This window comes from Macrobrachium rosenbergii, chromosome 1 (assembly GCF_040412425.1).
Source record: "Macrobrachium rosenbergii isolate ZJJX-2024 chromosome 1, ASM4041242v1, whole genome shotgun sequence".
NCBI lineage: Eukaryota > Metazoa > Arthropoda > Malacostraca > Decapoda > Palaemonidae > Macrobrachium > Macrobrachium rosenbergii.
Window position 1 is genome coordinate 2907392 of NC_089741.1, and position 17500 is coordinate 2924891.

The 17500-nt window shown below is 34.1% G+C and overlaps 1 protein-coding gene across 3 annotated transcripts in view; it reads left to right on the forward strand.

Annotated features, from left to right (window-relative positions):
- Pxn (Peroxidasin) overlaps positions 1–17500 on the forward strand; it is a 742345-nt gene that overhangs the window by 553005 nt on the left and 171840 nt on the right. For all 3 annotated transcript variants that reach the window (XM_067108369.1, XM_067107823.1, XM_067107108.1), the window contains exon 2: positions 14822–14893. In XM_067108369.1, the coding sequence (XP_066964470.1) occupies positions 14822–14893 (72 nt within the window). The remainder of the gene's footprint in view (positions 1–14821; positions 14894–17500) is intronic.

Consider the following 17500-nt stretch of genomic DNA (forward strand, 5'->3'; position numbering starts at 1 on the left):
CTTGAAAGAATTTGCGTTTTACACTTTACCATCATTACCGTCTGGTTGAGCTTCTTTATCATTTACTTCTTCACCAGAAAAGCGGGTCCTTCAAGCCTTTTCCTCATAAAAACTAGGTTTATCAGGATGTTTGGAATTCCGACATTTTGGGTTTAAAGAACTTAGATTATAGTGCTGTAAGTATCGTTACTAAACTTTTTAACCTCAGAGAGACAGTGAAGACGCTTCTGAAACACTTGAATGATTCTGCATCACAATTTTCCTCTCCTTGCGTGGTGTATGAGGTATTCTCTCTCTCTCTCTCTCTCTCTCTCTCTCTCTCTCTCTCTCTCTCTCTCTCAAGTCCAGATATTTGAAGTTAAAATATCAGCAATCGTGACTTTCGTCCCTTACCCTGAGAAAAGAATATAAGTACTAATGTTAACGAAAAACAGTTTGGATATCCTAAATAACAGATGATATAAATCCATGATAGAGATCATAGGTGCACTAGTGATTGATTTATATTCTTATGATTATATTTTAATAGCAAATAATTCCCACTGATCTGCTTTCTTTTCAAACTAGAAACTAAAAAAAAATGACTTCAGTATTGCATTCATATTGGCTTCTATTCACTCTATGCTTGCAGTCCTTCTTTTACTTAATGCTCATGTTTTGGCCTGCCAATGGATTTGGTAATTAGGCATTCCACTATTGTACTTCGCTCATTTTTTTTTTAAATTTCGATGCTTTGTGGATTTGCCGTTTGTGATTTGATGGACGTTTTATAACAGGAAAAATCGGACCACATCTTTATGGTATGTAATTTACAAAATAAGATAATTTTAGACTTGTTGTCCTACCGGGGTGTTTTATTTTCAGTTAAAATTTGTAATTTGAATTTGGGGTAAAATTGTAAGCTTCCCTTCCTACCTGGAGCCCATTACCATAGTGTGTAATCAATTTGGTCGGAGAGGTGGCGTGGGATATTGGTAATAACCGCTTAATGGCTGGGTCTAGTTACGTGTTCTTTGTCGAACTCACCTACCAGAAAGGACTTTGACCTAATCATGATCCTAGTTTTTTGTTTCAGTTGGGTATCTTGTGCCAGTCGTGAGATATTTTTCCGCAAAATCCGCTTACTTTTTTCTTGAATTGAAAACCATGTTAACCAAATATAAAACATTCTTTAAGATAACCAAACTGGTTATAATCACAGTTCTCACGAATAGAACTGATACTGGCTTGGTGGAACAAGAGTATTTTTGTTGACTTATTTTTAGAATTGGTTAAAAAAAATTATTTACTTTGAAAGTCTGTTATCTATTTGTTTTTTTTTAGACCAGTGATAAAAGACTTTTGGCACGTGCGTTTGCTGTCCTGGTGAACGTCAGGTTGAGGTAGCACCAGCAGACGCGTGGATTTCTGCTTCTCATATTGGATTCTATCATTTGCAGACGACTGCTGAATAGAAAACGTGCACCTGTCACAACCAGCAACTTGTTTTAGTTGTTTTCCTGGACATTAAATCGCTTCTTCATATAAAATTTATTGCACCAAGAGACTCGAGAAGCTGGGAATTAATACTCTATCATAAAAAATGAATTAATAAGAAATGATACAAGATTTAAAGCAAAAAAAAAAAAAAAAAACTGGAAGGAGGCTTATACTTGATTATTTTTACTAATACCAATAGGAAAAAGTTGAGATTTTGCTGTCGCCACATCCGTTGCGATACCACGAAGGAAGGTGGTGGCATCCGATCACCTTACATGATGTTTGGAGTGTTCTCTCGGCTCTTAGCTGCAGGCACTTTTTAGCCTTTTACTTACATCCATTCCAGGTTCTTGCCTTCCTTCTTGCTGCCCAACTTCTCTGACTTTCTGCTCTTTAAGCAACTGTTGGGTTTTCTCACAGTTTCACTTGTAGAACAGTGTACTGCCTCGCATCTAAATTCTGGATCTCTGTATCTTGCAGCTCAACCATTCATTCATCCAGTGTGATATTTTAAACTGTGCTGAGGACAAAATCGACATTTGGGCAAATATAGATATACATTTTGTAAAGGTTATTTTTTTTAATTGCCGTGATGCCAAAACCCGCTAAAATCAGAAAATTAGGAACTGAAATTCAGAGCCATTTTATAGTCATTGTTGAACATATAAAACTGATCCTCTCTTGAACATCTGCTTTTAATTTGTATTTGGTTTCAGGGCGTCAACGAGGTCTACAATGACATTGCTGTTTTTACATTGCCTGTCGAAATCGATAAGCTGATTGAAGCTTTTTAGAATTTTCAGTTTAGTGCTCTGAGCGTTATGTTTGGATATAAATGTTGGCCGGGACATGAGATATGCAAATAGATTAAGAATTTTTATGGGTTCAAACTATTTTACTTTAGGTTTGGGGAATAGTTTTTTTTTCATAAAATTCTTTTCCAAACACAGGAAATATCTATTAGCAGTTGAAAACGAGAGCGGTGACCAATGCAACTTGACACTTCAACACTTCGAATTCCTTTCCCACACTTATGTGATGGTTGTCTTAACATTTCAGAGGATCGTTCAAAGATGTTTATCTGTGTCCTCATGTTGTTCTAACGTGGTGTGAGTTAGCAACTTAAGTAGAGACAGACAGATGAGAGATATTAATCACTCTGCTTGTCACTTACAAGTTTTTTTTTTATATTTCGCGGATGCTTTTGTTTGTCTGTTGAATTTTTTGTGAATCTGGTTTGTGCCAGAAGTCACGGGTTTTAGAACAAACGTGGATCTCGATGCGCTTTCATTCCCTACTGCGTATCTTCGTAGTTGTGTATTAATATCAAATGCGCCGGTGGATACATCACTGAGCCTGGTGTTGCGATGCAATGCAAAGTACAGTATTGTGCAAGTGACTTTTTTCAGTTTTTATAGCATAAATTCACTGTAAATGAACTACATGCAGTTCATTAAAGTCTTGATTTGTTTTTCATTATATTGTAATGCAGTATATAGGCAGAGATTTCTGTAACAAAGCACACGCTTACATGCGCGCGCCCGCGCATGCAAAAACAAACACGCATACATATACTGTATATACACATACATACGTGTACGTGTGCATGTATGGATATAGGGGTCTGTGTGCACACGTGTGATTTTTTGCTTATACACTATCTCTCCGTGAAGTAGGCGACTCGAAGAGATGTTACCTTTTCGTTGTCAGTAAGTATTTGAAGATGCAGATGCAAACCCCAGGCCCTTCTCCTTGAACAGATGCGACTACTTACAGTCGACCGACTATCAAGTACTTAACGGAACATGCCCACACTGGTGCGTCTTCACAAAGGATTTGAAGTGGATCCTCTTGCTGGTTAGGCAGAAATGCTACCGGTAACACCACAGATTATACACACACACACACACACACACATATATATATATATATATATATATATATATATATATATATATATATATATATGAATGTCTTTTCCTGTAATACTACAGTGTAATATGAATATAAGAAGGCCCATAAAACACTATTTAAACGTTGAAACCATACGTTACACTTCGGAGAGTTCGGGGATTTTCCTACATATCAGAAATACAGGACATGTCATGAACTGGAGTGGGGCGGAGTTGGTTTTCAAAAGTAGCTGTCCGTACAAAAGAAGATGCTGGAATCTGCTATCATCAATCAAACCAACAATATGAACCTGTCAGGAGGACATTGGAAATCAAACGACATCGACACTTTAATCCTCAGACCCCTCCTGAAGATGACCCAAGAAACGCGACCTCCAGATCCGTCGCCAAACGGGAGCTAATGAGGCCAAAAACCACTAGGGAATTGGTCATTCTCCTCCTTCTTAGGAAACGGTCACCTTTATACCATCGGAGACTTAAGGCCACACCTTTATGTTTTGTATATATACCCTTGTAACATTTCATCTGTCCATATTCTACCAGTGAGCAGGGGCACAGAAGCAAGTGCCCGAAATATATGGTTTCAACGTTTAAATAGTGTTTTATGGGCCTTCTTATATTCATATATATATATATATATATATATATATATATATATATATATATATATATATGTGTGTGTGTGTGTGTGTGTGTGTGTGTGTGTTTGTGCGTGTGCGTGTGTCATACTAGAAACTAGTTGCCTCCAATGCTTTGTGCAGGATCTGAATTTGAAAAGAATGTGCGTAGCAGTTTCGGAATCATTTCTCATCTTTCGTAATGGTTGACTGGATATGTCTACTGTCACTCTAGTACCATCCCAAAAAGTCATAGGTTCAATTCCTGGTAAGGGAAGCTGCACAGTTCATGAATAGATCCTCTGGGTTTAAGTCATCTGGAAGATGTAGGAATTTCATGTGACTGGGTTGCTTGAGTCTTAAAGTGTTTTTACGTATATATATATATATATATATATATATATATATATATATATATATATATATATATATATATATATATATACAAATTGGAGCAACAGAAAGAGCGTTCTTTCTTCTTATCCATTTATTTTACGCCGACGTTTCGTATCTCTTGATACATCTTCTAGGCTGAAAAAGCGATGAACTTAAACAGTACTGTGTATTAACACTAAAGGGTATACACATTATATACTTAACACCATATTAAATGACAATTAAAAGGAAAAAAAAAGGACAACCTTAAAAACACTCACAAGATATTTAAAAAATATTTTAAAAAATATTTTAAAAAGAAAAAGAACAGCAGAAGAAGGCCGGGGCCAATACGAAAAAAAAAAACAAATAAAAAAAAATTAAATAAATAAATAAAAAAGACACCTACCTACACCGGTAGTGTAAAGCAAACTGACACAGACAAGCAATGCAAGGAGGGGGAGGAGGGGTGGGGGGCGGGAGTATAAACAAAGAAGTTACAGCAGGTAGTTAAGCGATGAACAGCTGGGTGGAAGTTGATTGGTGATTAAGGGCAGGGACAGTTAATTTAATCATAATGGATTCAAGTGTGGTTAACTCTTCCACGTATCGGGTTCTCCCCACAATACTAAAATCCTTAGCATCTACATGCGTCTTACAAATTTTGCTGTGATTCCTTACATTGGACTGCTCGGGATTGGATAATCGACAGCCTGTTCTAAAACTAACTCCCTGATGAGAGGAGATTCGGACTTTTAGCAGCCTCCTGGTACAACCGATGTAAGTGCCGAGATCACATCTAGGACAATTATATTTATAAATCACACATTTCGGAAAAAATGCATCAGGCTATTCAACGGACAGTTACCCGCTCTCAATCTCAAGTTAATCCCAATAAACCCACGAACCATTGCATCTCTTTTCCATGTCAAGGACAAGATTAGCCCCTTGTTTACTTCCGGTGTGATTTATAAATATAATTGTCCTAGATGTGATCTCGGCACTTACATCGGTTGTACCAGGAGGCTGCTAAAAGTCCGAATCTCCTCTCATCAGGGAGTTAGTTTTAGAACAGGCTGTCGATTATCCAATCCCGAGCAGTCCAATGTAAGGAATCACAGCAAAATTTGTAAGACGCATGTAGATGCTAAGGATTTTAGTATTGTGGGAGAACCCGATACGTGGAAGAGTTAACCACACTTGAATCCATTATGATTAAATTAACTGTCCCTGCCCTTTAATCACCAATCAACTTCCACCCAGCTGTTCATCGCTTAACTACCTGCTGTAACTTCTTTGTTTATACTCCCGCCCCCCCCCCTCCTCCTCTCCCCTCCTTGCATTGCTTGTCTGTGTCAGTTTGCTTTACACTACCGGTGTAGGTAGGTGTCTTTTTATTTATTTATTTAATTTTTTTATTTATTTTTTTTTTTTTCGTATTGGCCCTGGCCTTCTTCTGCTGTTCTTTTCTTTTAAAATATTTTTAAAATATTTTTAAATATCTTGTGAGTGTTTTTAAGGTTGTCCTTTTTTTTCTTTTAATTGTCATTTAATATGGTGTTAAGTATATAATGTGTATACCCTTTAGTGTTAATACACAGTACTGTTTAAGTTCATCGCTTTTTCAGCCTAGAAGATGTATCAAGAGATACGAAACGTCGGCGTAAAAATAAATGGATAAGAAGAAAGAACGCCTTTCTGTTGCTCCAATTTGTCTGTTGTTTGAGTGTCTGCTCCTGTCTTCATATATATACATATATATATATATATATATATATATATATATATATATATATATATATATATATATATATATATATATATATATATATATATATATACATATATTATATATATATATATATATATATATATATATATATATATATATATATATATATATATATATTATATGGCCCCTAAAGGCTTTACCATTCAGTTAATAAGCGATGATTTGTAAATAAGTTTTTTATTTCCCACTGCTTCTGCCCCGGAGAACGGTCACTGGGATGATGTGCTGGAACCATTCCATTTCCTATCATATTTCCACCCATGCATTAACTATACCTGGGGTTGCTTTACTTCGTTAATCTGGGGATTAGCTCATAAAATAAGAATACGTCAATTGTAACATTATAGTTGAGTTTCATGAGTTGCACAATATTTTTTTATGAAATGGCTTTTGCAGAAATAGCTTCCATTTTTTAATACATGTAACTGAATTTTTCCTTATTTTATGAATTTGACTTTGCTATTTTTTAAAGCAAAACATACCATGAGCTTACACTTTTCTCCAAAATACTGGAAGTATAAATAGCTAAATACAAACACAAGTAAATAAATAAAAATTTTGAATGAACGACTGTGTGAGATTGGATTTTGATATATATTGTTTGGAGTAGTGAGAGTACTCTCCTGTTTCAAAAGATCCTTAAAACACCAGAAGACATTTTGATTTCAAAATGAGAATGAAACTTGTATTTTATAGTTCTGCCGAATCCTTCTCTAGGCACAGAGGAGACATCAGGTCCGACTGTGATTAAGTGACATTGCTGTCGCAACTCTCGGTGGGAATTTGTTTTTAGGTGCTATAAATGCGCGTAGTCAGCTGTCTCTTGAATGAAAACTGGAGAAATAAAAAAAAATGGCTAAAGAGCCATTTTATCCACATCATAATTTGATTTGTGCAGCGCTTATGCTAATGACATATTCCTCGGTATTATCTTTTTAAAGCTGCAATGTCTTTCTTGAATGCTTCAGTTTTTATATCAATTTAATTTTTGTAAAAAGCAATGTAATAAACTTATACTGCCCCAGAACTGTATGCAGTTATGCAAAAGTTAAAAAAATCCACTGAAATTAAGTTGTCGAATATGAATGAAAATCATTGCCCAAACTCCAACATTAGTTATGAAATGGAATGTTAGTACTGAATATTTCTGTGAAAGACATGATCCACTGTAACTGTTCATTCACATTGCTTGCAGTATGACAGCTTTGACTCTTTGAGAGCATTCCATATCTTACCGAAAATCGGCATCTGTTTTGTTTTGCGAGGCAGTTTAATGCAAAATCATTCATATAATTGTTGCATACGCCCTTTCCTTAGTGAAAAAACAGATGACTGCATTGTCACTGTGAGATGGAACTGATTCATCTTTCACTAATACGAAAGCCGTATGTACTTTTATTTATTCACACCAGTAAAGCTTTTGCAGAAAAAGAACATCGTTTTTCGACCCACGAACAATTTAACTAGTCGTTAGATCAGCTTCCTGAACGGTAATCAGTGTATATTATATATATATATATATATATATATATATATATATATATATATATATATATATATATATATATATATATATATATATATACATACATACATATATAAATATATTTATATATGTATGTATGTTTGTGTGTTTGTATGTGCGTCTGTGTGTGTGTGTATTTACTAACTACATGTAGAGAAGTTTGTCTGTCTGCATCAACTTGTGCCACATGGAAAATACTTTGAATGTTATTTTTTCGTATATATTCTTGTACAGCCTGCACCAGATTTCTTTAGGCAGTTTCATCTATTTTTCGCAAGTGAATCCAAAAGTATGAATAATTTCCAAAAGTATGAATAATTTCGTAAGCTTTTAATACGTATCAGATAAAGTATTTGTGCAGCATTATGTAAAAAAATGTAGAACTAAAGGGCCATATTGTTAATATATTTCTTTCACTTGGAGGCTAACTTGTTCTTGTGAATATATATTTTTTTCGTACAATGCAGTCATTACTATTTATGGTATGGTATCTTTCATATTTTTGGTGTCTTGTTGTTTATTGTTCCGCGAAGCAAATTGCTTAAAAGGATTACAATGTTCTTGGCTAAGATTCAAGATCGTTCCCTGACTGTTCATGCTGTCACTGAAGGTCATGGAGGAAGTAAACCTCTTAGAAATCATTCATGGTTGCCAAGATGACTGACAGCCAGGGAGTGTTTTTGGACAACGTTAACAAATTGAATAAATATATCCGTGGCAGCCTCCAGATGAGCTGTAATAAATGGAAGAATATTTTTGCCACGAATTTCGTTTCGTATGCTTCAAGAACGAAAAGTAAGGATTGACGACGTCTGCAATGACCAGGGATGAAAAGTCTACGTGTACTCCATCTGTTGCGTGGTGTGTGAATTAATCACGCGAGAGGCACCACAAGCCCGGCATGTCTTGTCAAAATGAAGAGACGAGATTGCCTTTCATTCTTCGTATTGTGTCGCTCAGGAGTAATTATTTAAAGAGAGGAGAAGGAATATATGGCTCTCTCACGTGAAGTCCTGGCTTGATGTAATGAAGATGATGTCTCTGGGGAGTGTTGCTAGGTTGGAATAACCTAGAGTGCCACTCAGTGACCTCGAGTGGCAGAAAGAAAGGACAACCGGTCCCATTGGAGTGCCACTCCTTTGACCTAACTTCAGATTGCATGTTCTTTGTTAAATGGATTGGTCGTCGTTCTCTGCTTTTGATGGTTGCGTTTCAGTTGTTTTCAATTGTTTTCGGTTTATAATGGTTGAAGTAAGTAATTGGTCAACATGGTAAATGCCTGTTACTAATGTCTCGTGTTGGTTTGTTCGTTTTAGGTTAGATTATGAGTTACGAGGCATAATTTTTATGGCATTTTCAAATTCACCTTACGTTTTTTTTTTCATACACATTCTCTGTGTGTTCGTCCTGAGTTTCAGTTTTCTGTTTTTAGCTAAAGCGGATTCCTCCACCCGTCAAAGAGACGAGATTCACCTCTTTTCACGAATTTCATTTCCACAAAGAATGTACTTCCAAGCAAAACCTTCTCACCTGTAGAATAATGTTTCACACCTAACAGACCACCCCCGGATAGCATCTAATAAAGTAGACTCGGGATGTTAACACCAAGACCATCAAGCTGTGTGTTTGCAAATATTCACAAATCAAATGTTTTTCCTTGAGAAAGAAAGGATTTATTGCCAATGAAGTCCCGCCACATTCTTGAATTGCTGAATCTAAGCGAAGTCCCACAGCTGCTGCACTCCACAGAAGAGTAACCTCCATTACCTTTACATTGCATTTACTCGGTCACTCATCTCTTTCCTTGCTCACACTCCCGTAATTCTTAGGTATTTATGTCCTTTCATTTTGATACTTTAGTAACCCTGCTAACCAAGCCCCTTTTAAGCACCAGTCTTCTCCATACCAAGTCTTGGTAACTTTTTACCCAGTCTATCTTCGTCTTTTTTATTATGTTACTAAAACACTTGAAAGCAACGTTTCTTACCCTCTCAATCTTTCTTACTTCTTTGCACTCAACAGATATTATATATATATATATATATATATATATATATATATATATATATATATATATATATATATATATATATATATCACATACATACATATATCACAGTATTTTTCAAAATGCATTACTGTTAAATGTTTTAAATATATATGTATATATATATACACATATATGTATGTGTATATATATATATATATATATATATATATATATATATATATATATATATATATATATATACATAGATGTACTATATATATTTATATATATATATATATACATACATAGATGTACTATATATATATATATATATATATATATATATGTATAATATATATATATATATATATATATATATATATATATATATATATATATATATATATATATATATATATATATGTATAATATATATATATACATATATATATATATATATATATATATATATTTATATATATATATATATATATATATATATATATATATATATATATATATATATATATATATATATATATATATATATATATATATATATATATATATATATATACGATTTAACCTGGGGAAATGCTTACCATGAGCCAGTTATAGACTCTAAATGAATGATTTTGTTACCTCTATTTTTGTGCAAAATCTGCCTGCTGTTGATTCAGGAAATCGTAAAAAAACAAGGAAAAAGGGGGAATTTATCTGAGCTGACGGTTCTACTCACAAGGTATTTGTAAGTAAACACGTTAGGGGAAGTTTAAAATTACGTGTATTTACATGAAATGTCAGAAGATGAAATGGACTAATCAGGCAGGCAAGGCCTGAGAGGTTAATTATGACTGGGAAAACTTGAAAGTATATCCGTTGGTGTGATGATGCTGACACAAGGCACAGTCAAGAGAGATTTCCACGGCTAACTAACAAACCCTCTGTAAACGGAGAGATTCACGAATTAAAAGCCAGTAAGGACAAGGCAAGCACAGAGGTTGCCAAGAAGCCTTGAACACTTGATTTTATGTAATTATTTAAACACGCATTTATGTAACACTGCCCTAACAAGGCAAGATTGATATGGAAACACTGGCACTTAGGAATGGAAATAGGAAGTTTAGTACGAGAATTAAAACAGTGTGACTGGCAGGAAGAACCTTTGCAACAGATCACTTTACCTTGTAGAAGAGGTGGCTTCAGCGAGGGTAGTGGCGGCGGAGGAAGGGCTAAGGGCTTGATTGGTAAGAAGACTAAAGGAGGCGGGTTGAAGGCAGAGATGTGTCACGCTCGCATCCAGAAATGTCTCTCACCTTGTTCCTTCGGTGAGATCCTTATATGGCTTTGGTCAGGGGTCAGGCAGTAATCCACAGGTAGATTGGGTTTTATGTCATCTATGACTCAGTCTAGGTGTTCATGCCAGCTGTCCTCTCTTAATCTGCCTGGATTGTGGATACCCTTTCCTTCCTAAGACCTTGACCTGTTATAATCCCCTTTGGTATGCCCTGGTTTTGTCTCTCTTGTAAACAACGGAGTTAAGAGCTTTTCTTTTAGAAATGTTATTATCATAAATGAAGATATGCGAGCATAAATTAAATGAAATTTAAATATTAAGTATCACCAGGTAACTCTTTCCCTCCTTTAAATGTCAATTCATAATTTTGGACTGTTGTGTTTTTCACATCACTTCCAGTAATTATTAGGCTCTTTTTGTTTGTCAGCAGAGTTTTTCTTTTAATCAGTTGTTTCACAACTGCACAAATGTTTTTCTTTGTGCATTGGAAGTGCTCTCTCTTTTTTTTTCTCTCTTGCATTTTAGTCGTAGAGCTGTCGAGGTTGTTTAAAGAGTTGATTTCTGCACAAATGTCATTTGAAAAATAAACCAATTGGTTCTTAGTCATTGTCTAATCCTTCTCTCTCTCTGTTAATCAGCTCAGTGGTCTCTCTCTCTCTCTCTCTCTCTCTCTCTCTCTCTCTCTCTCTCTCTCTCTCTTCTCTCTCTTTTCTTTTATTTTTTTAATGTAAGTAGGGTATATATTAATTTTCAGCATTTTATGCCGTAGTTTTGCTATGCTTTATTATTTTATTATTTGAAGTTACATTGGTCTACCTTTAGGAATTAAAGGGCTCATTAATTTATCATTCATTGGTTCGAGGGCTGATGCTTCGTTTTGGGGAGATATCCATTGTTCCTTGTGTTGACCTAGAGGTCCTTTCATGGAATGGGTTAATCCAAGGCTACTGACCCAAAACTATAATTGTTTCTTCCTCACCATCGCCTTAGGATAAACGCAGATATGGCAGCACGTGAGGAAAGCGGTGTCACATTGTCTTAATATTTTCATATTCTATTTTCGACAATATTATTATTATGCAACTGCCCCCAGTTATAATGAGATGTGTTTCTTAAATAAAGCCTTTTTTTTTTTTAAAGAATCGAAAGGGAGTCTTCAATAGCCTTATTTGCATAATGAGGAAAGTAGATTTGACATCGCTCTTTCTCCCCCAGAGACCCTCCTTTGACCAAAAACATGTATAAAATTGAATATCAGATGGTCAGTTGCGAAGGGGTAATAAACAAAAAGGTAATCCAGGAAAATCCGGGATCATGTGGTCACAAACTAAAACCATATACTTAACCATAAGAGACAAGGAATCTTACCCACTCAAATTGTAGAAACATGTATAAAGCTGAATACTAATTTTGCTTATATTTATCAATAACTTTTTTAATTATGAAGGCATCAAGTGTAAACAAACCAAGACTTAAATTCAGAACACTTTCATTATTTGACTTGATAAAACAAGATTCAGTGATATTCCTTTTAACTGTGTCATTGCACAGGACTAAAGATCTTGCTTCGCTCCAGCTAATAAGATGATCTAAATCTCTCATATGTACGAATAGTATTAGAAATGTTTCCTACCTAAGGTGTAAGAATTTTTACAATCCATTCTGATACGAATGTAAAAAATAATGTCGACTTTATAGACAAATTCAATAGTTTGAATTTGAAATTTGATTTTATTGTGGTTAGTTTTGATGTTGTCTCTTTATTTACAAAAGTGCCTGTAGATGATTTACGGGAATTTTTAGAGGAAGAATTAGAAAGTTATGATATTCCTTTAACTGTAGCAAACCTCACTAATCTTATAAGGTTATGTATCAAAGATAGTAAATTTTGTTTTAATGGGGAATTTTTTGTACAAAAGTTCGGCATGGCTATCGATAATCCCTTACTTCCTGTCTTTAGCAATATTTACATGGAATTTTTTGAGACAAAACTCTTACCAAGAATTTTGCCCCGAAAAGTTATATGGTTTAGGTATGTGGATGATATTATCTGTATCTGGCCAGTTCGCGAAAATCTCCAGGAATTTCTCGTTAAGCTAAATAATTTAGTTCCTTCTATAAAATTTACCTTAGAGGAAGAAAGAAATTGTAATTTGAATTTTCTTGATGTAACTGTCCATAGACATGATAGAAATTTCACCTTTTCAGTCTTTCGAAAATAAACTAACATTGCCTATTTTGTTCATTATTGTTCCAATCATCATCAAAATGTAAAATTCTCTGTCTTTTCTGGAATGTTCTTAAGGGCTTTACGCGTTTGTAGCCCGCAGTTTATTGCTGCTGAGATCAAAGCTATTTATGATAATGCTTGGAAACTTAAATACCCAAGGACCTTTGTAGATGTAGCATGGAAAAGAGTCAAGAAAACATTTTATTTAACTAATAACAAAGTTGAATTCAGCAAGCATAATATTCTCAAATTACCGTATAAAGAAAGGTTTTTACAAATTCCTAGAATTTTAAAGCTTTTCAACATAAATTTTGTTTTCAGTAATTTTAATGTTGAGTTTAGTAATAAAAAATTCTCCTAAAGATGTTTCTGGCTGCATCTATGAAATTCCTTGTAAAAAGTGTGATAAAATATATGGACAAACTGGAAAATCACTTTCACAACGAATCAAACAACACCAATATTCTGCGAGAACTGACCAAATATCGAATGCATTATTCGTGCATATGAGAGATTTAGATCATCCTATTAACTGGAGTGAAGCAAGATCTTTAGTCCCGTGCAACGACACAGTTAAAAGGAATATCACTGAATCTTGTTTTATCAAGTCAAATAATGAAAGTGTTCTAAATTTAAGTCTTGGTTTGCTTAAACTTGACGCTTTCTTAATTAAAAAAAGTTGTTGATAAATATAAGCAAAATTAGTGTTCAGTTTTATACATGTTTCTGCAATTTGAATGGGTAAGATTCCGTATCTCTTATGGTTAAGTATATGGTTTTAATTTGAGACCACGTGATCCCGGGATTTCCTGGGTTACCTTTTTGTTTATTACCCCTTGGCAATTAACCATCTGGTATTCAATTTTATACACGTTTTTGGATTTTGCATGGCTAAACTTTCGTATCTCTTCTAGTTAGGTCTATGGTTTTAGTTTGTGACTGCTTGATCCCGTATTATCCTGGATTATCTTTCTGTTTATTACCCTTTGACAATTGACCATCTGGTATTCTTGTTCTTTTTGTTTACTTTGTAACCCTCTTTTCATCTGTGCCCAGAAGATGCGTTAATAAACGTGAAAGCGCTTGGTACTGAACTTCTACCTGTCATTTTCCTGTGGTATTCGCTTATACCCTTAAGTCACGTTCATCTACTGTGATTTTTAAGTATGTATATATTATTAATATGTTAATATATATATATATATATATATATATATATATATATATATAATATATATATATATATATATATATATATATATATATATATATGTATATATATATATATATACACACACACTTATAAAATAGCATTACTTTTGACAATTTTATACAGTTTCAGAACTGTGTTGTTTATTATGCTATTTTACTTTTGGTAATAATATAATAATAATAATTGGTAATGTAATTTTGGTCGTTTCGTTTTTCATTCGAACCCTTTATTCTCATCTTTAATACATTTTTCTTTTGATGGGATTTGAAATATTATGATGTTGTGATTTTCTTATACATCCTTTAGAGGGTGATGTTTAATTAAAAGCTTATGTCTTAGAATGTTGACAAAAATTCACCGGGTTTGATATGGTCTTTTTGTCATTTTCAGAGATCTTCGGTTCAACAAGATTAAAAGCATCCCTCCCAATACCTTCCAGGATTTAAGTCATCTTCATACTCTGTAAGTATTCTTGTTATTGAGGCTTTTACGACTTCCTTTTGTGATTGTCAGATAATTTTTTATATTTCAAAAGTCATACAAAGATTTCGATTTGGAGCCATGCTTGATAACGTTATCAGATTCTTTGATAAACTCTAATTTTACAATATGTATTTTGCTCCTACTGCTTTTGTTATCATCTTCATAAATGTTCTCACTGCTCGAATTTACGTTTCATTATTAATTAGTAAAAGTAACTGGTACAAGTAGTAGCATTTGGCAGCGTAGTGTTAGTATGTTTTAGGCTAACGTCAGCATATTTCTGATTGCCATTTCGCTCATTATATCTTGTTGTAGGATTTAGGATTGTGAAGTTTTAATCATGTTTTTCTCCGCTTTTCTGTTCACTTCAAAATTCACATGGCAACATCGCAGACAACAGCAAGGAGGTCTTGTGGGATCTGGTACATGAAACTTCGGTTCATTAATGTAACTGAAGTTAAGATTGGTCTTATATCTCTGGAAAACAGAGGAAGGATGAGTCATACTGAAGAACATTTAAATTCCCTGATTGAACAAGGTTGATCGATTGTAGAGATTCGAATGAAGACCACCAACTTATCACTGAAATAAACATATTCGTCTGTATTTGCACATATTTTTGAATGAGTAATTCAGACTAGTCTCCAGAAGATGATATGCACTTTGTAGGATCAGTAGATGCTGGCTTATGAGAGAGGAGAGAGGGCTTGTGGCTTTTAAGTTCATTTTGGATTCCCATAGGGCTTTCAGAACTAATTACTATACCCACGCATGTATCTAAAAGCCAGTCTGTGTTTATTCATCATATTTTAATATATCTAAAACCAGTCTGTTTATACATCCTATTTTTCCACAACCTTGGGCATGGCAATTATCGCAACTGTGGTTATGTAATCTAGTCTGAATACCAAAATGTACAGCAACACTGAAATTCTGTCTTTGCATCTCTCACAGTAAGTGGATGTTTCTTTCCACTTGTGGGTCTTTACTGTTTATATTAAGTTTTAATGGGAACTGTGATGTTGGTTGCAGTTGTGGTACTTGTCAAGGGATAGAGTTTTTTACGGAATGAACAATTTAGATTTAAATTAAATCCATTAATGTATAACAAAATTAAACAGTGAGAATTTATTCCTAGAGCATAAACACAAGGAAGAACACGAAAACGAATAAGCAAACCTGAAACATATTTTTCAAGTGGATCATTTACAAAATTATTTGTAGGTGGTATACTGGAACTGTGATAAGGATAGAATAATAGAATTTATTCCAGCCATAAATAAGCTGGATACAAGCACACATCCTAATGTACCACCAATTCAACCATTCTGTACCAAAACAGATATTTTGCAACTCTGGATGATTATAACCAAACAAAAACATCATGGCTGTAGCAAGTAAGAATCCCTCTTGTTAATTAAGAAAATATAAATGAAATATTTGGTCAAATAATTCTGTCAGTCTCTGAAGTCTTATGGTCGCTCTTAATTGTTTTAAGGAAGTTTTAGCTTGAAATTATGTGTGTGTGTGTGTGTGTGTGCGTGCGTGTGCGTGTGAATATAAGAGAGAGAGAGAGAGAGAGAGTATGAATTCTGACACAAAAATCATGGGATTCTGTAAAACTATGAATAGAATGTAGGACTAGAAACTGTACTGTCGGTTTTATTCTTTGCTCCCTTCTTTATGTTCAGAAAGATGATAGTTATCACTTCTTTGTACTTTTTACTTTAGACCAAAAACTGATGAGGAAAGAGATAGGCACTCTAGGATTTCGCAAAGTAATAGGTAGTTTCACTGATATAATTTAAGGTTCAAAGCTTATCAAGGAGAAGAAAGAGAATGATGAGGCACTGGTGTTCGTTGTTCCTTGTAGCAAAGGGGACTAAAGCATGTAAGCCTTGATAACAGTTGTGATGAAATATTTTAATCGTAGAAAACCCTACATCGTAACGTCTTCATACTTTTGTGGTTGGTGTAATGCATTGCAGTAATTTATTACAATATTTTCTGAGTCATTATTGCAACGTGAATTTCTTGCGTCTGCTACGAATCTCATCACAATTACTATTCCTCAACTTATTTGTTTGTTTTATGGCTCTTCCTCTGCTTTTCAAAAGAAATTATTACATGAAATTTTCTTTTTCATTTGCGATGATAATAACCATCAATTAGCTGATAACCTCAGTCGGTTTATTTATTTTTAATTTTCTATACTGTGTACTCATCTAGGGCTATAAGAAGCATGGCCAGCGGGTTAATCAGCTGAGTAATGTATCTTAAACTTTTAGGCTCTCGGTAAGAAGCTGAGAGGAGAAATAGCTGTGCCTTCTCTGGCCCAAGCAAGTCGAAATAAAAAAGAATCAGTAAAAGGGTTGGGTTAATTCCAGAAGGAACAAAAACGAGGAGCATACAATAGAGAAAATGCGTATGCTTTTCTCTTTCATTGCTTTTGAAATGTTTATTTTCTTATTGGTAGTAGCCTTTCTTACAAGAAAAAGGAAACTAACATTTATAATAAGTGTTCTATATTCATCTGGATGTAATTTTATGTAGCCTTTTGATTTGACAGTGAAGCCTTTTATCACT